At 35.8% G+C, this 24,788-nt stretch overlaps 1 protein-coding gene across 3 annotated transcripts in view; it reads right to left on the bottom strand.

Moving 5' to 3' along the window:
* Nucleotides 1–4,674: 4,674 nt before the first annotated feature.
* LOC145684400 (putative gustatory receptor 28b) overlaps nucleotides 4,675–24,788 on the bottom strand; it is a 77,237-nt gene continuing 57,123 nt past the window's right edge. For all 3 annotated transcript variants that reach the window (XR_014131296.1, XM_081756689.1, XM_081756690.1), the window contains 3 exons: nucleotides 9,012–9,080; nucleotides 8,209–8,298; nucleotides 4,675–4,809 (listed from right to left, as the gene is read on the bottom strand). Coding sequence is in view for 2 of the 3 variants with exons in the window: in XM_081756689.1 (XP_081612815.1) it covers nucleotides 4,687–4,809; nucleotides 8,209–8,298; nucleotides 9,012–9,035 (237 nt within the window). In the remaining variant the exon portion in view is untranslated. The remainder of the gene's footprint in view (nucleotides 4,810–8,208; nucleotides 8,299–9,011; nucleotides 9,081–24,788) is intronic.

Here is a 24,788-nt window from a genome sequence, read left to right as displayed (position 1 = left end):
AGTTCATGTACGGCTGGGAGAACAACACACTTTCTCTGGTTGTGATATTGTCTGTACAGTTTCTTATTTGTATTCTTATATTTCTTTAGTCCAATAGCAATCACAATTGCATAAGCCAAGCATTTCTTGTCGGTATTTTTTACAGGTAAAATGCCTTTCTTGCGTTTTAATAATTCGTCGTTTGATAAAAGACCTCGACGCACCAATCCAAATCCACGGGGCACATCCACATGATGAAAATGGACAATGAACGGTTCGTTCATGAGAAAACTATCGTTACTTTGAAGGATGCGATCAAAGGAAGCCCATAAAGTCTCCAGTGTCAAATTACTTGCATGCCGGAAAGATAGATAAAACGGTTTGTTCTTCTCATCGTGGGATAAAATCGACAATCCAACCATCGATGATTCGTCGACGTTTTCCAATAAGTAATCCAACATCTGTTGAAAGGAGGTCTGAACCCACTCCACAATATCGGTGCCACTGGTCGGAGCATTAATTTGAATTTCCAGCATTCGTCCTTCAAGATTAAAACGCCGATAATGTCTATTGAATTCTCGCAAGACAGTAAAGCCAGAAGTAGCCATATTCAAATAGGGAAAAAGGTAAGGTAAGCAAAAAAGGAATAGGCAAAGAAAAACAAATATCTAAAACGAAAAGAGAAAAAAAAAGCACGAATTAAAATTGAATTCAGAGATCACTACATTATCAAAATGACTACACGATCAATCCTAAAAGAATGATCATATCTCAAATAGTTCTACTACTGAAACGTTTTATTGTCGTCATACTGGAAATCAAACCCGGACCAACATCAACATGTAAATGACCTAAGTTTCTGTAGTGATAAAAAGAATGAATGAAATTGTTTTTCTAACTGTGCTGAAAGAATCATTGTAGTAAGCATTTTTCCTCTGACACTGAACTTTAAAACGTATGACGAACATGAAACGAAAACAAAATCTCATGCGCTTGCTTTTTTTTTTTTCGAGCTAAGACAAGAAAGACTCGAATTCGTTTCTCGGCGGGAGATCAGATCCCACATTAAACTGCAAGTCCACGTCTCACGTTGTAGGGGAACAAATTCGTGCGTAGTTTCTTTGTTTACTTTCAGAAACTGAGCTAAGTGGTTAGCGTTACGCAACTCTGGCCCGGGTTCAACACCCAGTATGCGCTCAAATTCAACATTAAGCTGTATTCCTAGCACCCCACTACTGAAGGGACGCTAAACCAAAATCAACAATTTTCTCGTGCTTACTTCTAATGTGTGGGATCCCCGGTCAAGTAAGTGAGGGTTATTCTTCCATTTGCTAAAATAATTCATGTTAAATAAAAAACAGTGATAACAATGTTATCCTTATGCAAAAACACTCCATTGATATTAAGAAACGCGGTTGATACTTACCTCAAGTTCAGGGAACGGAGTAAAGTCACGCTGTCACTAGAGGTACACCTACGTTCATTCAAGATCTTCGTGGAAGTAGGACTTGAAAATGAAATTAAGAATTTTATTTAGGTCTGAAACGTGTTCAACTATAAAGTGACAACACTATCAGCCAATCAGAAACGAGGAAATGAATCAATGACATCACGGAGAACCAATGAAAACACAGCTTTCATCATGTATCATGAGCCGAAACGTGATGTAAGAAGCAATCTGATTGGTTGTGACATTATTCACGTTTTTTCTCCTTACACATCAATCGTTACGACATCTAGTATCGCAATTTTGATAATGACATCATACCGTTGACTCGTTAGTTTCTTACGACATTCAAATTACCACATCTAAAATGTGATTCATTTTTCTTAAACTTGATTGAAAAAATGTAACACTCATCGATATGTTACGAAACTGTCTTTGACATAAATGTAAAGTTGAGCTTTAAAAGTCCGTCAGCTGAGAAAAATGCTGATGTAGTATAAGCAGATTCTGCAATTTCACAATAACAAACTTCTATGCGTAACAACGAGCAGAAATGTGTAGTAATGTAACATAATCTGTTCATGTTCTTTTCATACGCAAAACTGCTCGCACTGAAGTTGGCATGATGGCTCAGCGTTTTTTTTTCTGATGTGTGAGGTCTCTGCTTCAATCCGCAAGCAAGTAAGTTTATGATGTTTTCTCATTTCTCATCATCGTTTCAAGGGGACATTAAATTCAACATTTCCAAGAATCGAACTCGGGACGATTCCAAGGTATCCATGTTCACTCCTAAAGCGGAACAAAATAGATCACAAAGTGCTTATCAAATTTAAGGAAATCATTTTAAATATGCATCCATATAACGTAATAAGGCTCCAAAGGGAACGACAACTCCCAAAATAAATCATTGTACTCTATTATACATCGAAAATGCCTCGTGAAAGATAATAGGATAAGTTAAAAAACGTCCAAATTTTAATATTTTATACTCATCAAAGAGTACGAGGTGCGATACTCCCCTCCCTTCCTCCCCAACTCCTGATGTAAATCAATGTGATCTTATGTGTCCTGAGTGATCCCTGCCCCCTGAGTAAACCTAAGCAAAACTTTCAATAGGTAATGCAATCCCGGGGCAAAACATCTCTAATTCATTCGCTATGGTCCATGTGTGGGGGTCCCAAAAGTGAAATAGGGTCTGCCCGACGTCAAACAAACACATTAGCTCAAACCAAATACCTCTACTTCATTCGCACCAGTAAGGAAGGTGATGGCTCAGTGGTAGAGCGTTCACCTCTGCAGTATGGGGTCCCTGGTTCAAAGTAATTTTGTGGTAAGCAACATTATGCTCCAGTTTTCCTCCCACACTTTCATTCCTTTCTCATCGTCACCTTTAGCCTAATCGTGGGACGTAAACTAAAGATTTCATTTGCACCAGTGTTAGTCCATCTCATCAAAGGGATAACAATCCGAACCGCATGAGCTCCTGCCGGGAATCGAACCCTGGTCTCCCACGTTAAAGACGCATACGCTAACCGGTTAGCCACAAAGGAACTCCAAAGTTTTCGAGTTTCATATTAATACTAATACTAATTTATACTATTACTGAGGTCTACTAATTCATAATGTAATAGGTCATCAAGAAAGAAATCAAACCTTGTTTTGGAAATTTTATACTCATAAAAGGAAACGAAACAAGCCATCATAAGTTACAAGCTAAAAATCCCTGTTCAGTGACGTCAAACGAACATATTAGATCGAACCAACTACCTCTAATTCATTCATACCAGTAGAGGTGCGGTGGCTCAGTGGTAGAGCGTTCACCTCTGCTGTATGTGGTCCCTGATTTAAACACCTCGAAAATAGTTTTGTGGTGGGCAACATTATGCTCCAATTTTCTCCCACACTTTCATTCCTTTCTTATCGTCACCATCTCCTTTAGCCTAAATGGCATAAGCGTGGGACGTAAAAACTAAAAGATTTCATTTGCATCCGTGTTAGTCCATGCATAACAATCTCCAAATTTTATGCCATAAAAGGGAACGAAAACATTCGTAAACCTGTACTATTTCATAACGTAATGAATCATCAAGACCATATTTTTAGTAATTTTAAAGAATCATCATGACCTCTGATCCAATACTCCCAATTCAATGACGTCATAGCAGGACCAAGGTACCTCTGATTCATTCGTACCAGCGTTCATGGCCCCTGAATAAGCATAAGCAAAATTTCAATAGGTGACGTAATCCCGGCCAAAGCATCCCTAATTCATTCATTATGGTCCATGGAGACCCAAATTGAATAATCGAGAGTGAGGCCAAGTGGGGCGATTACTACTCTTATAATGTTATGCAATAAATTTGTTAACACTCACACTTTTCTTCGGACAATGAGGACATCAAGAAATGTGACATTGTTTCATGTCATCATGATTGAATTGAGGTTATGAGAAGTGGTTGAATAAGATCTTTTCAGATCTGGGACGCACGTGGATGAAAATCGGCCCGAGTGCTGAAACCGTATTACCGGAACGTCAGCAGTTTGAGTTGTATAGAAACCTTTTATTTTATTCAATGGGATCATTCATTCAAAGATCATAATAAGAAGAGTAGCATTCAAAGATCAGTCATTCAGTTATTCGTCGAGATTAAGTATCATTAGCGTTATTGTTAAGAGAATCGTCAAAGAAATATGAACGTTAAATACAACCGTCTGCTGTTTCTGGGATACGATCATTCAGTGCTTGGCTCGAACATCATCACCAAAACAGGTATGTGTCACAACCAAATTCTGTGCTAATCCGATTCGTTATTCATGATTCACATACTGGACCACACTATCTTAACTCCCCATTACACAAACAACACTTCACACATAAATGATTATTAAGTCTGTTAAATACACATGTTTTAAGTAAACATTTCTGTTATCATTTAAATAGGGCTCTGGTTGGCCCTCAATCAATGCAACCAGTGGTGGAGAATCCCCAAATTACCTCTCACATAATGCGAGTAAATACAGAGTTGCTTAATGCTAATTAGATCAATCTGGGGAGCTCAGAGTGCTCTACCTAGTCAAATTCTATCCAATTTTCATCAAGAGCAACCTAGGTTGGCAATATATTATATTACAACTTCTACTGAATATTTACTTATAATAAAATATGAAACTATTTAATACAATTTATTTACTATTTCTAATACAAACATATATATTTTCAATTTCTTTACAGTTTAATGAGCCATAAATGTAGTAGTTGTTTAATTATTTGTTTCATGGAAAGAAGAATTTATACCAGACTGAGAAGTTCCCGATGAACTTTGAGGTACCGAACCTAAAAACTGGATTAAGATTACGACGTATGTCATCACAGAAGCTGCCATCTATAAAGATAAAAAAGGATAAATTAAATGACAAATGATAATAAAGGAATATCTATAATATATACACGTAAAGTACGCTCCTACACTTTTCCTAATCATCTAGGAATGAATGCATCAATTTGAGTAGAATTTCTGGTAACCAATACAAAGTATTAATCTATTTATCTGCTTCAAATAAAACTGTAAAATTTTGTTTCGCAGTACTGTATTTATTTTCAAAAGAACATGGATGGAGCAGATACACACTTTTCACTCGAGTCAGCATGTTGTTCCATTACGGTTCATTACACCAACATTACATCATTGTGTTGCTTTGAAACTGATTCGAGGTGTTCTATGTTCTCATAGAATATTGTACAACCGATGTTATCTACGTCATTGTTCTGTGCCCTTATATCCCATTTTATATATATATATATATATATATATATATATATATATATATATATATATATATATATATATATATATATATATATATATATATATACAGGGTCAGTTAAGTCGAAGTGGCAACATAGTTGTGAAATGGAATGTAGTGAATCACTCACTTCAAGAAGCTTACAGTCCTTCGATGCAGTCTCCATTAGCTTGTTCAACCCTTCGACAGATGTCTGGTAACCGTTAAATACCTGTCAAAGCCCCACGTTGTGAGAGAGTGTTGACAGTGCGCCTTAAGGCACGAACAATGCTGGGAATGTCTCTGAAACGTTTGCTCCTGAGAGGTTTTTTTCATTTTCGGGAAGAGATCAAAATCGCAGGGACTCATATCCGGGGAATATGGCGGGTGTTCCAGTACCTTCCAACCCCATCGTCGTAATAGAGTCTGAACTGGATGTGCTGTATGGCATCTGGCATTGCCGTGTAGGAGAATTGGTCCAGACTCCAAGAAGTGTGGACGTTTACGTCGCAATGTTGGTCGCAAATGATCACTGAAGTATGAGGCATAGTAGGTAGCATTGACGGTAACGCCCGGTGGAAGTTGATGTGACAGGATAATGCCTTCGTGGTCATATGACATTATCATAATCACCTTCACGTTTGCTGGCTCTTCCCTAATCTTTTTCGGTCGTAGAGATTCTGGGCGGCGGCATCCACTCGACTGACGTTTCAATTCAAGCTCGTAGGATCTTCCCCACCTTACGTCACTTTCAAAAATGCGGTGCAAGAAGTCATCACATTCCTCACCGTAACGTTGAAGGTGTAGGCACGCACCTTCCCACCTATGCCACTTTTGAACCTCGGTCAGAGCATAGAGTATCCATCTGGCTGCAATTGTGAGTATGCCAAGATCTTGTGTTAGCATGCGAAACACTGATATGGAAGAAATGTTCAGCTCCTGCGCCAATTCACTACAAGTTCAGAGCCGATCACCGTCAAGCAGTGTCCGTAGTCTTGCAAGATGAATCTCGTCCCTAGCTGTTCGCATATGCCCTCCACCGTGCATTTTGTCTGTTGACTGTCATCCCACCCAAAATGCTGCAACCAATCTCGCCACTGTCCGATACGGTAAGTAGCTTCACCATGGGCCTCTACAAATCGTCTGTGAATCGTCCTAGCATTTCGCCCTCGTGTCACCTTGAAAAAGTCTGCTCTTCCGCACGCGTGAAAATTGCGTTAGGGCGGTATTTGCACAACAATCACTTTAACAATGTCTACTCGCCACACACATCGTAATAATGGACCGCAGCAGCGTTGAACTGACTCGTACACAACCACAGAACACACTACGTTCGTCATTTGTCTCCTGCCCACACGACACTTCAATCGTAGCAGTGTTGTCAGTTCGAGTTAAATGACCCTCATATATATACAGTGTTCGAAGGAAGATAATATGCGATATTTCAATGGTTTCGAGATAAATTAGAAATAAAGTTTCAAAAATTAAATAATTAACAGTATTATTTTTTCTTGGAAATTTTGAATTATAAAGGGAATTCCTATAATTCTTCTACCAAAAAGAAATTGAAATTTGAGTGAATTTAAACATGCGAGGTGTGTTCAAAAGCATTGAATGTTTGCTATAAAATCGTATAAGTGTAACGCTCATTATATGTTAAGCATTCTTCCCCTTAAAGGAATCCCCTTTACTGGTAATGCACCATTCTCAACGTGTTTTCCATTTTCAGAAAGCCTCCTCGAACGCTCTTTCTGCGATGGAGCGCAGGTCTTTTTTCGCATTGTCCTGAATCTCGTCTTAGTTCGAAAACGTTTTTAATAATGGTTTTAAGTTTGGGAAACAGAAAAAAATCTGCTGAGGCTAGGTCCGAAGAGAAGGATATATGGGGCACAACAGAAGTCTGATTTTTTTAGATAACTGTGGAAGAAGAGAGACGTGTGAGCTGATAAAATATCATGGTGCACCATCCAAGTCCACGTCTCGTATAGCCTCGCTGCTGAACGGAACACTAAACTCCATTCCAATCGAATCCAACACAAGCTTCCATTCTGAAACCTTCCTTATAAAACTTGAGTTAACTAAACCTATTATTTTTACTGAAATGATCTTAGGTTTTATAATTTACGAAACACTAATAAAACGAATATTCAATTTTAAAATCACCAATTTAAAAAAAATAATTGTTGATTGATTTAAATTTTCTACATCACTTCCACTCTAGGAAATAAGAATTCACATCCACGCTATTATGTGTAACACTTTAAATACGGCGATATGCATACTAGAGGCAGTTGATAGAATTGCAATTTTCGATCAATACGGAATTCTTATTATAGAAAAATTAATAGATACACTTAGTTCCAGTAAACATTTCAGTAAATATTCTAAATGTTTTGTTTCATTCTCAATGAAGGAGGCGATCGATACATCGCTGTAACTTTTAGTTGGAAAGCAGAAGTACGCTCGTTTCTCAACATAACAATTTACACTAGCTCATAACAGTAAAACTATTTCCAGTTTAAAGTAAAAACAAGGCTAACTTGTTTTAAATATCATTTGAATTGCTGAAGCAACAAATTTACCACAAACAAACGAGGGATAACAATCTTTAATATAAATAATTTTAAGAACAACAACGAAAATAATATTTATTTAATCCTTTGCCCTTGAAGTGTGCATATATCTATATAACCCTAAATTCAAATTAACCCAAATAATATTATTACATTTATATTTTGCTTTCTTTGAAAGAAATAACTAACAGTGAATAATATTGAATTAAGTAAAACAATGCGCACATTACTCGTTAAGTCATGAAAGAATTTATTATCCTTGCCTTTATCCGGAGATTTTAATTTGGCAAGCAAAATATTAAGCAAACCTCAAGGGAGACATTTTAAACTAACTAGTATTTTGACTAGACGCTTCTCCTAAGTACTAAATATTTCAATAACACGAAAACCTGGATATTATGAATCCATATGTAGAAAGCTGCTTACCGAGTGTAAGAGAGTCATATCTAAAGGGAACATCCCGCAGAGTTGTAGCTGGAGTTTTTTGTATGATAATTCATTTGCAAACAGCTGTAACTGAAAAAAAAGTACATATATTGATTACTGTTATATAAAACCTTTCGGCTATATAATATAATATTTATTAAACTAATTATAATCATCCTAGAACCCTTTCAGTGTTCATTGTGTCAGGAACAACTAGCCATTGCTGACGCCCCCATTAACTCACCAAAAATTAATCAAATAATAATAATATTCAGTGATGCCACTACAAGGGGATTGAACATCTCTTTAATAATCCTTCATAGTGACAAATCTCACTGAAGAACCTGAACGAATCACACTGACTGCTTTTGAAGTTAAATTTATAACACTTGGACATTTAAAGAACATACTGTACATTAGACAAAACAGCATGTCTAGCAAATATACTAGTGTTTATTCTTCTTTTTCTTTACTACACAATGATAGAGTTCACACTTCATAATCAGTGGCGAGCCATGACATTTTTACCCAATAATTGCAAGATTTTGTTAATGTCACGATCAATTTTTCAGTCAGGCCGGTAGGGGGCTTCCTAATAATTCTTGTGGGAAATGAGAAAAATATTATTTTTCAAACATAGAAAATCTATGCAAAACTGGTGACGGTAAAGATATGTTACAGTATTGTGTCCGTGTAATAACACTACATCTTTTCCTTCTATTTGCAAAGAACAAGGCCAGCAAAATAACTTTAACAATTTGTAGGATTTATGTAATTACCCACGTGAAATAACTAAACCTTACCTCTTCTTTAATGGCAGGATCCATGTTTCTTCTTATAAGACGATGGACAATTGCACTGGTTGCGTTGGCCTACAACAAACATAACTTCTATTTAATATCATTTTAGAAATCAATTGCTATATACATGAAAACAATTATGGACAAACAGAAACAAGGCATAATACATTTTATATGCTCTGCATTTACAAAAATGATACGAATCTAGGTTTGTGGCTTTCTCGTCAGCAATAAGAATGGAATGTGAATATATGGTTCCTCTGAAATATATGAAATTTGTAATACACTAACTAGTCCTTAGTGTCAAGTATATCTAGTCGAATATTTAAATGAAAGTTTATCGCATCTCTAGCACGATCACATACTTAATAAAGAAACATTTAGATGATAAGAAGTTTTTCTTTATATGATTTGACTATTTGCGTAAATCTGACATTTCTGTGCAGCCAATGGAAGTCAACTTAAATTCAGACGTCAATTATTCCGATGTCCTGTAAACAATTATTTGATTATACATACTGCAGCGTTATTATATCTGACTTCTTGTTTATTTGAATACATATTTCCAAGATGACTTACTGCTTTTATCATCAGAGTTACGAAAAAATGTTTGAGGCATATTGGAATATTGTAGGAACCACTTTATTTACCTTTAAACTGTAACATTTATATATTATTACAATGTGAAGTTTATTCCAAGTTTAGAATATAAGTTGTTTTCTCAATTTTATTTCTCATTTAACGCATCTGAAGGTTCCGAATATCATTCATTTTGAAACTTCCTCTCCATTCGTGATATTGTCGCCTAACTTTATTACTGTTACATTTAAATAATGTATAAAAGTTGCTTTCCAAGATGATTTGGCTAGTGTCTGTAGGTTTAAATTGTATTTATCTTGAACTATTCGTAAACTTATTGCACTCTAAATCAATCTCACATAATCAATCTTATATAAATTTAGAACTTTTATTCCTGCTTTAAATCATACCTGTCATCTTCAATCTTTCGGCAATACTCTCCTTGAATCTTTCCCAATTCATATACTTATATAAACTTTCAAATTGTTGTTATTAAGACATATAATCTATATCTCCATTACTACTTATTTATCCTAACAACCTCTTGTTAATCTTAGCAATCCACAGACTAACTACCGTTAACTTAACCCTATAATGCACAAACCTACTTCTGAAATGCAGAAAATTCTTATACTTTGTGTACTTATTATTTAGGACTATTAGAACACATATTAAGAGAATTTTCGAAAACTTGTTCACTCGTCTTGTATTGGAGAGTTGTGACCATATGGTTACATTGCAACATAACAGTAAGTGTCTTTAATACAAAGAGGAAAGTGTCTGAACATCCTACTTGACTTGACATTCCCACTCCTCTACCACCCCAATTTTTGGAAGAAACTGAAAGTCATCAGCAATGAATTCTGGAAATGAATGAATACAGAATACGAAACAGAAGAATGGTGGCCAAAGATACCTCAGGGACAACCAGTGATAGCATACAAGAGACCCTAAAACCTTTTAAAACATATCACCAAAGCCACATAGATAGAAAATTGAAAGGACAGCGGCCCCACAACCTCAAACTCACACCAAGGGAATACTAGAAGACAAAGGTCCACTCAAAGAAGAGGCGAAACAAAGTAACGGGAGAGCGGAAACAAGAAATGAAACGAAAAATGGACAAAAGAAAAAGAGGAATAGTAAAAAGAATAAAGAAAGGAAGGAAAAAGTAAATAGAGAAAAGAAAAAATACCAAAAGAGGAGAGACTGAAACCTATGCTCCAAAAAAAAAAAAAATGAACACACAGAATGAATAAGAAGAGAAACTAGAACCCATATGAAAATAATAATAATAGTAATAAAACACAACCAAAACAGACACACATCTCAACCATACTTCCCGGACATTGCACCGTCCGATTATCACCTCTTCCATTCCTTCGACAGTCACCTTAGAGGACGCGAGTTCAAATTTCTGGAAACGGAGAAATCGAGCTGCAGTGAGCAAAGGAAAGGGGTTCTTGGTGGACACAGAGAAACCGGGCTCTATGCCTCATCTGCACACTTGTATATAAAGATAAATGCAATAATAATGTTTGAAAACTTCAAGTAATCGACTATATATAAATAAAAATATATATCTCTCAGAATTACTAACAATTAGGTAAGTACGTAAGTTCCATGACAATACGCAGTGAGCTCTCAACAATTAGTAAAATAAATACGTTTTATATCTTTCAGTTCTGTGAATCATGTTTACAGTTTCTCCGTCTTTCACACTGTAACCATATGGTTACAATGGATTTAAAAATACTTTTATGAGTTCACATCGAACCAAAACTTTAATAATTTTATTTTAACATTACATTTGATATTTTCTAAACAAGAATAACAAGAAATATCACAACTTTCAATTAAAATGAAGGAAAATTACATCTTAATTTTCCTACATGATACACCACTCAGAACAAATAAGAGTCAATGGTAAAGTGTCTCTAAACATGAAACTGACTAACAGATAATCCTGTTAAATCGCATTTCCATTAAGAAGTAAAATCAATCTATAGAAGAATTAATACAGAGACTTTTACGATAAGAGATCTTATACATGCTTTGTGGCACATATAACACAGGAAAGTTGTAACTAGATGTTAAGACAATAAAGACATTAACTTGTCTGGTAATTCTGCAAGAAAGTTGTAATATTGGAAAAATATTCACTTTGTGGCAAAGAGGAAACATTATTAGTTTTGTGGAAATCAGAACATTTTTCTTTACAGCGCAATCAAAATATTGTTTAGGCTTACAGTAATGTGTTTTATCATTTTTCATAGTAGTAAATAGTAACTCAATCATTGAAACAGACAATTGAAGTGCAAATAGTACTGTAAAAGAAACATGGATAAGGAAATCTCAAAACTAAGAAACATGTGTGAAAAGCAAAGCAGTGCATTCAAAGGAGAAATGACAGGCCGTGAACGTAAACTAGCAGCAGGTGAGACACAGACTTTCAACACTACATTGAATAAAGATGCGAATGGTGTTGTCATAATTACTAATATATTAAAAAATAATAATCCTACCTGATTGGAGGTCAAATTAGGTATATATGCTAAAACCACAACGACGGTAATGTAGAAAAGAATAAATAAGATAGTAATGACTATTTGGAAATAATGAATGGGATATTTAGAAACAATCTGTAACGCTGCAAACACTAAAAATAAAAAGGAAAACAGAACTTCGGTTAAAAGGGCCGAAAGAACTACTCCATATGTTGTTCATATACTTCACACATCTCAATATGCAGTTTTCTCACACACTTGATCTACTTACAACGAACTGATATCAAAGACTTAGGTTGTCGTACATTTGAGGTTATTTGGGATTCAAATTCAACACAAGCATTTTTCTCAACATAACTCACAATAGAAACAATTTCAGAGTTTAATGAGAAGAAAAAGCATTTGAGAATATAGCATAGATAAAGAAAGGTGCAATAAACAACAATTTTGTCCAAACAAACCAATTTGGTACAGACAAATCGTAAATTTCTTAGACTAAAAAGAGTATTAAATTCTGTATATTCCACGTACATATTGAATGTCACTTGTAGGACCAACATTAAGAGAGAAATGTATGCACATACTATAATAAACCTAGGTGTTCTCGAATAAGTTTCACTGCTCTTTATAAAGCGGTTGTGAAAGCAAGCCATTTTTCTAAAACAACTAGACAAACCACGCGAACAAAATGCGGAAAAGTATACCGAACTGAGAGCAGGCAACAGTAAAGTAGCCAAAAACATGAAAGTGACAAACACAGAATCCTGTTGAATCCCTCCGTCACTAAGATGTAACATTGATGTGTATGAAAGGAAAGCCAATACTAAGCTTTTAATAGTAACATTTGCAAACAAAGAGAGGTAGTATTTCTCTGATCCATATTTTGTTGAACCTTGATGCAGCACAGGTATTAAACCAGAGAATAAAAGAAAATTATAAATTATTTTCAAGTCATGGGTTAGTGAGAGTTCTACCATGCTTAATTCTATTTTTGTACTGGAAAAATACATTCTTGATGGTCAATTCAGAGAAATATTATTAGTATATTTATTTCTCTAGGCGTGTCTTTCTTAGTGTCTGCAAATAGAATTAATGGTTGTCATAGGAAAGATCGAAATTAAAAGCAGCTTAACTGATAATGAAACAAACCTAACGTTTGCTCATGAAACTGGGAATTATAAAAATTAAAAGTGTTAGTTCTATGTAAAGTTAAATCTTCGTCATTCACAAATATTAGATGCTGCCCTTGAAAATTTACATTGTTAGTTCATTTCCATGATTTACTTTATTGAACAATTATTCTAGTTTTATTGACATTTTGAAGATTTTCTTATTGAATAAATATTGAAGGGAGTTAATGTACTGTTTTAATTTAAGGAACATATGTCCTCAGCAACGTGAGATACTCTTAAACCTTTAAAATTATAAATTTAAAATAATTTGTTTAAGTGGAAGAAAGGGAATGACAAATCACATTAAATTTATAGTCTTACCCGCATAGACATAGTGCCTGCAGTATTGAACTTCGTTCCTGTTTAGAACCTATCCCAACAAAATTTTCTGGGTGCACGCCTGGTATGCATGTCAAATGTATTATCTCAACTAGTTTGCATTATTATTTTTATTAAGGTTCAATAATCTTGCAGAAAAAGTCACATTTGCTAGCTTTTGTTAGATTGCATCTAATTTTGGGTGTGTTTGAACACAATGTATTTCTTCATTATAAGTCCCAAGAGTCAGGTAACTCATTTGTTTTCCGTGGTGTAATTGACTTCATGAAATGTCTTACCCTTCTGGTTAGTATATTGAGTAGTATATGCCTTAGACGCACATGTCCCAGGTTCCAATTCCCAGTGAGACTGCATTAAATACAATACATTAATATCAGTTTTAAACTGCAAATCTCGATTCTATACTCTAACATCTGACAAAGAACATAAATACAAAATAGTCATGAAGTTTCTTAAGACAGCAATTCATGAATACATGGACAAAGCGTTCGTAACTAAAGGTACCTCTGCGGCTATCACAATAATTTGGTGCATTACATGTTACATGTATGCTGTTAACAGTTAGGAAACAGCATACCAGGCAATCAAGTCTACGAGACAGCACATATTTAGAGTGTAATGCACATGCTATTAGTATATGGTCGTGAAATTGATAGTGAATCCGTAGAAAGACATTGGAGTTTACTACTCTTCCAGCACATAACAAAACTAGTGAAAATCACAGAGAATATTGTAATGTCCATTTTAGGAACTTACAATGGTTTTACCATATTAAAGAATATAAAATTATTTACAGAAATGCCATAATTCAGAATCTTCTCAGTGCATTGGTTATAATATCAATAGACAGAAAGGGTAAAAAACTGGATTTCAAAAGAATTATCGGCTGTCCCGAAGAACAGGTGAATTGATTTCATATACAAATGAAATGGAGCATTTGTTATGAATGAGAACTTTTTATTATGTGTTATATATTTTTATTTATTTTATCGTCTTTTTTATTTAGAATACTAAAAGAGTTCTAGAATTAAAATTTTCTAAGCGTTGTGAACTATAGAAAATTATGTCAGAAGACGCCACTGGTCCCGTGGGCAACAGAGATACATCATTAGTAGGTACGGGACACTTGCGGGTGTTTTTTCCTACTGCGCATGCGTAAACTCTTCACGCTGATTGGCCGGCGCCGGCCACGCCCCTTGACGCTGATTGGCTGACCATGCCCCCTCACGCTGATTGGCTGGCCACGCCCCCCGGCTCCGCCCACCTTGAACCGTTAAACCACGCTCTTTTACGACCTCCATTTCAGGAGTATCTACTGCGCTGATTGGGTGGCGCCGGATTCTGGTCATTGGACTCACGTACTGCGCACCTCGGGTCATGCCACGCTGATTGGCTGGCGCCGGACCCCGCCCACTAGACTCACGTGGGGGTTTTCGAATATGCCACATAAGATTCGTTCCCTTTTAACATAGCAGAAATTACACAGAGACTACGAACACATAGCAGATCGATAACACATAAGACTATATAACATAGCAGGGTGTACTCATTCCCTTTTACGAGCACTTTGAACATAGCAGATCGATAACACAGCAGAGCTAAAAAAAAGAGCATGGCTTATTATCAAGTGGAGACTACGAACACATAGCAGAGCAGATAATCTTTAAGGGGTGTGCTCATTCCCTTTTATGATCGTATTTTCTAATCCTTATTTTAACATAGCAGAAATTACACTGAGACTACGAACACGTAGCAGATCGATAACACATTCTCCATCCACCTATTTAACATAGCACATATTACATAATACTATATAACATAGCAGGGGTGCACTCGTTCTCTTTTATGAGTACATTTTAAGGGGTGGGCTCGTGCCCTTTTATGAGCACTTTTCACATAGCAGAAATTACACAGAGACTACGAACACATAGCAGATAGATAACACATTCTCCAACCGCCTATTTAACATAGCACATATTACATAAGACTATATAACATAGCAGGGGTGCACTCGTTCTCTTTTATGAGTACATTTTAAGGGGTGGGCTCGTGCCTTTTTATGAGCACTTTTAACAGCAGAAATTACACAGAGACTACGAACACATAGCAGATCGATAACACATTCTCTATCCACCTATCTAACATAGCACATATTACATAAGACTATATAACATAGCAGGGGTGTATTCGTTCCCTTTTATGAGCACTTTTAACCTAGCAGAAATTACACAGAGACTACGAACACATAGCAGATCGATAACACATTCTCTAACCGCCTATTTAACATAGCACATATTACATAAGACTATATTTATTTATTTAGAAAACAACACAACAGGCTTAATGCCTAATTAAAGTGTCGTATAATACATACATATACATATATAATTTTACCCGTACAATTAATCAATGCACTTCGAGTGTCAGGTACTCGGTAATAATCCTGTTTCTGAATACATATTCTGACATACTGAATATATCTAATACATCAGTTTTATGACTTAATTCATTGTAGGAGTCACACATTCTCCACAGCGAGATTTACTGAGAATATTCGTTCGTGCCCTTTCACAGAAAAATATACCAGTATTCCCTGGTCTTGTTCTGCCTGTCGGAACGCTCAGATATATTTTCGTGAGTAGCTCTGGACAGTCAATTTTATTATTTAATACTTTATATAAAAATAGTAAATCAAACATCTTTCGTCGATTCGTCAACGTTAGGAAATTCAAACTCCTTACTAAGTCCACGTAGGGACTCTGTCCAGATAACATAGCAGGGGTGTATTCGTTCCCTTTTCTGAGCACTTTTAACATTGCAGAAATTACACCGAGATTACGAACACATAGCAGATCAATAACACATTCTCCATCCACCTATATAACATAGCACATATTACATAAGACTATATAACATAGCAGGGGTGTATTCGTTCCCTTTTATGAGCACTTTTAACATAGCAGAAATTACACTGAGACTACGAACACATAGCAGATCGATAACACATTCTCCATCCACCTATTTAACATAGCACATATTACATAAGACTATATAACATAGCAGGGGTGCACTCGTTCTCTTTTATGAGTACATTTTAAGGGGTGGGCTCGTGCCCTTTTATGAGCACTTTTAACATAGCAGAAATAACACAGAGTCTAGGAACACATAGCAGATCGATAACACATTCTCCAACCGCCTATTTAACATAGCACATATTACATAAGACTATATAACATAGCAGGGGTGTATTCGTTCCCTTTTATGAGCACTTTTAACATAGCAGAAATTACACAGAGACTACGAACACATAGCAGATCGATAACACATTCTCCATCCACCTATTTAACATAGCACATATTACATAAGACTATATAACATAGCAGGGGTGCACTCGTTCTCTTTTATGAGTACATTTTAAGGGGTGGGCTCGTGCCCTTTTATGAGCACTTTTAACATAGCAGAAATTACACAGAGTCTACGAACACATAGCAGATCGATAACTCATTGTCCTACCGCCTATTTAACATAGCACATATTACATAAGACTATATAACATAGCAGGGGTGTATTCGTTCCCTTTTATGAACACTTTTAACATAGCAGAAATTACACAGAGACTACGAACACATAGCAGTTCGATAACACATTCTCCATCCACCTATTTAACATAGTACATATTACATAAGATTATATAATATAGCAGGGGTGTATTCGTTTCCTTTTATTTGCACTTTTAACATAGCAGAAATTACACTGAGACTACGAACACATAGTAGATCGATAACACATTCTCCATCCACCTATTTAACATAGCACAAATTACATAAGACTATATAACATAGCAGGGGTGCACTCGTTCTCTTTTATGAGTACATTTTGAAAGGTGGGCTCGTGCCCTTTTATGAGCACTTTTAACATAGCAGAAATTACACTGAGACTACGAACACAGCAGATCGATAACACATTCTCCAACCGCCTATTTAGCATAGCACATATTACATAAGACTATATAACATAGCAGGGGTGCACTCGTTCTCTTTTATGAGTACATTTTAAGGGGTTGGCTCGTGCCCTTTTATGAGCACTTTTAACATAGCAGAAATTACACTGACACAACGAGCACATAGCAGATCGATAACACATTCTCCAACCGCCTATTTAACATAGCACATGTTACATAAGACTATGTAACATAGCAGGGGTGCACTCGTTCTCTTTTATGAGTACATTTTAAGGGGTGGGCTCGTGCCCTTTTATGAGCACTTTTAACATACCAGAACTTACACAGAGACTACGAACACATAGCAGATCGATAACAGATTCTCCATCCACCTATTTAACATAGCACATATTACATAAGACTATATAACATGGCAGGGGTGTGTTTGTTCCCTTTTATGAGCACTTTTAACATAGCGGAAATTACACAGAGACTACGAACACATAGCAGATCGATAACACATTTTCCATCCACCTATTTAACATAGCGCATATAACATAGCAGAACTAATAAAGGATCATGGTTCATTTTTCAACCCCTGTTTGCGCATAGCAAAAATATAAGGTCGTGTACACGTAACATAGCATTCGTCAAATACTGAATGTCCCAAAAGTACTGACCATCCTGGTAAACGAAGCCACATATTGAGTTGCCGTTTCCACATTTAGTAATTGGTCATCAACAGCTACATGACCTAAAGTACTGACCATCGAGATCAATAAGCCACGTACTGAGGTACTGTTTCCACCCTCGGAGCAGACTACGTGCAACGAGTAGGTCGTAAAAGACTATGACCTATTTTTTATTACCTAAATAACATAGTATACACACTTGTTACCCCGACTTCCGGTTCTGATTAAACACACACACACACACACACACACTTGGTTGCGTATGCCCAATTCGATTTAGTAGAAATAACACGCATGCGCAGAAACATTTACATTTCCGATTCGATACGCCCTTTGAACCAATTTGGATAAAACTAGGTATATGGGAGTTTTCGACCATGTTGATTACGAATACCACACTTATTTTTACCTGGGTCCTATAGTTTATGTGGGATACGCCCTTCCTATGACAATTTTATCCAATTTGAATGGAACTCGGTATATTGGGGTTTTAGACGATACTGATTACGAGTATCATATTTTTTTTTAACTGGGTCTTATAGTTTATGTGGGATACGCCCTTCCTATGACAATTTTAACCAATTTGGATGAAACTCGGCATATGGGGGTTTTCGACCATGCTGATTACGAATACCATATTTATTTTTACCTGGGTCTTATAGTTTATGTGGGATACGCCGTTTGTATGACACTTAAAACCTAATAACTCAAAAACGGAGCCACATATTGAGGGCGTGTTTCCACATTTAGTGATTGGTCATCAACAACTACAAGTTCCAAAATACTGACCATCGAGGTCAAAGGTCAAAATACTTAAAACCTAATAACTCGAAAACGGAGCCACATATTGAGATGGCGTTTCCACATTTAGTAATTGGTTATCAGGTACTACAAGTTCCAAAATAATGACTATCGAGGTCAAAGGTCAAAATACTTAAAACCTAATAATTCGAAAATGGAGCCAAATATTAAGATGGTGTTTCCACATTTAGCAATTGGTCATCAACTACTACAAGTTCCAAAAATAATGACCATAGAGGTCAAAGCTCAAAATACTTAAAACCTAATAACTAGAAAACGGATCCACATATTGAAGTGGTGTTTCCAAATCTAGTAATTGGTCATGAACCACTACAAGTTCCAAAAATAATGACCATCGAGGTCAAAACTCAAAATACTTAAAACCTAATGACTCGAAAATGGATCCACATATTGAGGTGCGGTTTCCAAATCTAGTAATAGGTCATCAAATACTGACTATCGAGGTCAAAGGTCAAATATTTAAGCCTTGACAACTTGTAAACACCGCGTCGGATAAATTTGTGTGGCCTATTCAGTTTTGTACCAAGCAGAAAAAAAGTGAAGAATGAATAAATTTTAGTGACTTATTTGCTATTGTACTAACGAGAAAAATAAAAAAAACGCCATTTTTAACTAGCTCAGAATTTCTGTACACTTTTGGGTTTTTCAAAATAAACGAAAAAATTAATTTGGATGGACTAACGATAAAAGAAAGCAAAGATATGCCATTTTAAGTAGCTGAGAATTTAAAGAAACAAAGGGAACCTACTCAATTTTCTACCAACAAGAAATGTCATTTCAACTAGCTCAGAATTTATGTGCCTTTTTGTGCTAAGGTCTGTTTTAATTCTTCTTGTACTAATTAAATGAAGGAATATTGTACCAATGAGAAATGCCATTTTTCTAGACCATGTTCTAATATTTAAACAAACGAAGGGGTGAATTTGAGTGACCTATTCAATTTACCACCAACGTGAAATATCATTATAACTAACTGCGTATTTTAATCCATTTTGTACTATTTAAATAAACAAACAATCGGATAAATTTAACCGGCTCAGCAGTTCAATACTATTTTGTAATCTTGAGTGAGCTTTCCAATTTTGTAGCAAGAAGGACTATTTTCTAACTAACTCAGAATTTCATTTCATTTAGTAATACTCAAATTTGGATGGAGTGTTTAGTTTTGTACGAACCAGAAAAATTTGATTGGATTATTTCCTTATGTACCAACTGGAAAAAGTGAAGGGCCATTAATCAAATAAATGAAGGGATAAATTTGGGTAGAATATTTAGTTTTGTACCTAGCAAAATAAGAAAAAGAAGTGAAGAACGAATAAAATTTGGGTGGACTATTTTCTTATGTACCAACAAGAATGGAGCAAATTTGAGTGGCATACACACTTTTGTACCAACGACAAAAAAGAAACCGAAGGAGGAATAAATTTGGGTGACCCATTCAGTTTTGTACTAAGCAGAAAAAATTGAAGAAGGATCAGCATTCTATACTTTTTGTGCCAATTAGTGGGGTGTCCTATTTCCTTTTGTGCCAACGACACCATTTTTAACTGACTTAGAATTTGTACCATACAGAAAAAAGCTACCCAAATAAACAAAGGAATCAATTTTTTACCTAGCTCAGAATTTCTAGACCATGTTGTACTATTTAAACAAACGAAGAGATAAATTTGTGTGACCTATTCAGTTTTGTACCAAGCAAAATAAGAAAAAGAAGTGAAGAACGAATAAAATTTGGATGGACTATTTTCTTATGTACAGTCCGCGGCATAAAATTTGTTACAAAAATTCTAAGGCCAAATGAATAACAAACTCTTGCCCAGTTTTCTTATGCATTCCCGCAATACATGTATCAATCGATTAGGTGCTTCTAGTATTTATTCCAACTCCTCCCCGTCCTCCACCTCTCCTTGTCTAAAGCAGTGTGAGTGACGTAGTACACTCTTTCCATTCAGCTGAAAAAGAAACAGGAATCAAGTTTACAACGATATAGCTTTAAAACATTCTTTTCCATTCGTTTGTTCTGAAATATATTTAAGAGCCTAAATTAAAGGAAAGTCACACACTCTTCCCACAGCTTCATAAATATCTTTAGTTTCATTCTTTTCTTTCTTTAAGGAGTGCAAGCTAGTAAGATAATCCCTAAGAAATCTATGGAAATTGCCAAGAGCTCTAAAATATCTACGGACAGAAACGAGTTTTATTCAATGATTCATTGAATTTCTTTTCAGTAACTGCAAGCATGTTTCAGGGGCGTCATTTGGGCAGGACAGGAGGGTGTAATTCCCCTTCTCTTGAGCTTCATAAATACGTATTTTTTGATCAAATGTATAGTAATACACTAATAAAAAGTGAAAATCTTATGTCGCCGGAGAATCTCTTTCTCCCCCCCCCCGAAGAAAGTCTAAAAGACACTGGTTTTAACAACAAACCTATAGAGTTACGATAGCACATTGCTAAGAGCTTACATTTGGTTTCAAGAGTCGAAGGTTTGATCTCAAGCCATATGACTTCCTGGGTGACATTGAGAGAGAGAGAGAGAGAGAGAGAGAGAGAGAGAGAGAGAGAGGGATTCAAGTATGGAGACAGAGAGGGATAATTTGTATACACAGATTTAGAATTGGGGAAAAATGATCGGACAGCATTCGTATTATGACGAAAATTCTGATTTTGTGAAAGATAAGAAGGGAAGTTCTCGAACTGCGAGGATCATATTAGGCAGTTGTCGAATTAATGTGGAGAACTATTTTTAGAGCATCAAATGATTACGAAAGGAGAGAAAGATCTTCAGAACTGAGGAATTAAGATTTTAAAAAATCTGGTTTCGGCGACGGGTTTCGAACCACGAACCTTCCCAGACAGCAATTTAAACTTGCTGCAAGTTGCCACAAACTTGCTGTTGCAAGGTAAATTAGCTTGCCGCAAGCTATACTATGCAAGCCAATTAGCTTGCTTTAAGCTTGTGGCAAGCTAGTTAGTTACATCTGGGCAAAGCTTGGGGCAAGCTTGTCTTCACAAGTTAAACACAAGTCAAATTATCTCAAACGCAAGCCAAGTATAAGCGTATTCTCATCTATGGCAAGCTTTATTAAGCTTATTGCAAGCGAAACACACGCCAAAAAAGTTATATGGAAGCTTGCAGTAAGCGAATTTAGATAAAACAGTATGAAATCAGTATAATTTAACCGTCTGACTAAATTTATGCTACAATATATTGTCCCCTCACCTCCCCAATTATTGAAGCATATACACAACCATGAAAACACCCAAGTCTCCCATCCGCTTCTGCAAAACATCAAAATAAGCATAATTGTTACGGTTTAGTTGGGACACGCAACACGCCGTTGCTTCTTACAAATATCTAACATGTTTTTATATTAGCGGCGAGTACTTGAAATTTCTACCTTTTTATATAAAAATGCAGAAATTTTTTTATACTTTAAACACAGCGTTCAGATAAAGTTTATAGTAAACTGTAAGTTAAACTTGAAGTTTATATTAAAATATCTGCAACAGTTCTGTATACTTTCGCGAAATAAGTAGGCTCAAATCTGCTGCCATCTATGTTCACATTTATGCTTTATACGTAAATACTACAATTCGTTATGCCTCATAGTTACCGAAATATGAGGAAATAAAGAGCGATATTATAGGTACGTGGGACTAGAGTACTAGACGGAACAATTAAAAAATTAATTAAGTTTGTCCTTTATTCAAGCTGAATGCTAACAAGACACTAACAACGCGAACACTACCTTATCGCCGAAAGTAAGGAGGCCAGCGTCACGTGGATTTTGAGAACAACTGAAAATCGAACACGCGCTGCCTTTTTACTTCAATCTAAAGAAAAGCGTCTCGCAAGCGAAGCGTGGGTTGCCCGCACTACGGCTTGCGCTAAGCAGAAATAAGCTTTTGTGTATAAGCCAAAGCGAAATAAAATCAAATAAAAGCGATAGGCAAGCTTGCGGCAAGCAAACATGCTGTCTGGGTTGTGGTCATCGAACCATGACTTTATCCATTCTGCTACGGAGGATTCTATTACTCGTTCACATACGTTCCCTTAGCTGCGTTGAAAGCTACCTTAAGGGGATATTCCAAAAGTTGACTCGGTGGATGCGTCGTTCAGTTAGGACGTAAACATCTTGTAACTTAGTTACAATGTGCAAAATGAACTTCCTCTTCTTCAGGACACTTTTTAAAGCTTTAAAATTTGTTACTATTGTTTTAATTAAGTTACATTTGATAGAACCATCTGATAAAGTAGTGCCAAGCGCTGTGCGTCATTGCCTGTTAGGTGAATGGTTAATGTAAGTTACTTTTACGTGGATGGTCCGAGCTTCCAATCAAGACCATTCTTATTGATTATTTTATTTGAGCTACGCTCATACTGTATATTCCACAAGTTCAAGTTTAAAGTAATGTAGTCACTGCTAGTTTAATTCGAAATAATTTTCCAATATTATATTTGTTACTAAATTTACATGGCACTCCTCACTTGTTTGTAGCCATGCATAAATGCAAAATTGTTTTAAAAGTATATTTTACTTTCAAGTATTATTGATTTTTTAAAATTGTCCTTCAAATTTATTTTATAATTATCTTCTATTTCTTAATTATAACATATTTTCTATTTATATTGTATTCTATGTTACACGTTTATTATTTACGTTTTATGTCTTACCTTTGAGGAGGAGCTTTTGACAATTCAGAGCAGCAGGGACATACACAGGATGCAGGCCTTGGCAATCCAGAGCTTTTGCCCTCACGAAATCACTACTTTTTTTTGTATATATATATCTAATTTTATAGATTTTGATAGCAGGGGCGGATCCAGGGGAGTGTGTTTGGGGTGATCGCATCCCCCAGAATAGGGAACTTTTTATACTTTTTTATTTTAAAAATAAAACATATCCTAAGTATTTTTCATCTTTGTATTATAAACGTAAATTAAAACCTAAAGTAGATAGGCCTTACTTTCTTAATAAAGTTAATTCTACAGAAGAGCTCTTTCTCATGTTCTATTGTTTTCTTTCTTTTCTTTTCTTTCTTTCTTTCTTTTTTCTTTTCTTTTTTTTGCAATCCGCTCTTACCTTGATTTGACTTCGAGCGACCGCCCCTCCCAAACAATCATCCTGGATCCGCCCCTGGATGATAGACATTTAAGTAAAATATGCCCTCAATCGCTCCGATAATTCAGAATGTGATTTGTGCATTATCACTTTTCACTCTCAGTGTCTTGAAACGCACCAAAAAGGAACTGTTCTGAAGTATTTACTGGTTCTCCCTATGACCCCATTTCAATATGGCCAACCTTGGACATATACACATCTGAAATATCACCTTTGATGTCAGTAATCCCGAAAACTATCCATTCGACACAAATATAGGATATTTTCGATTCTTTATTCCTGTCACCCTCCCATTGTCAACTCGAAGTCAACCAAGGCTTATTTTGGACTTACGCAGCATCCACAGTGTTACTTTTCATCTTTGCATATGAATTCGACACTAATTTCGTCGTATTTGACTACTTTTACATGTCACCTTCACCTCTTGGTAGGGATTTTTCAGTATCTCGCCCCCACAACTATGGAGAAATTTCAACCAACTAAGCATAATTATAAATTATCATCTGAAACACAACAGTACGGGTGATCTTCTTCGCAGAGGAATTCGTTAACTACTGTTTCAATATTAATGTATTGTCTTTTTTTGCTGTCCATGCTGAAGAT

This window comes from Thermobia domestica, chromosome 4 (assembly GCF_964235325.1).
Source record: "Thermobia domestica chromosome 4, izTheDome1.hap1.1, whole genome shotgun sequence".
Lineage (NCBI taxonomy): Eukaryota > Metazoa > Arthropoda > Insecta > Zygentoma > Lepismatidae > Thermobia > Thermobia domestica.
The sequence above is the reverse complement of the archived record's forward strand: the minus strand, read 5'-3'. Positions and strand labels throughout refer to the sequence as shown.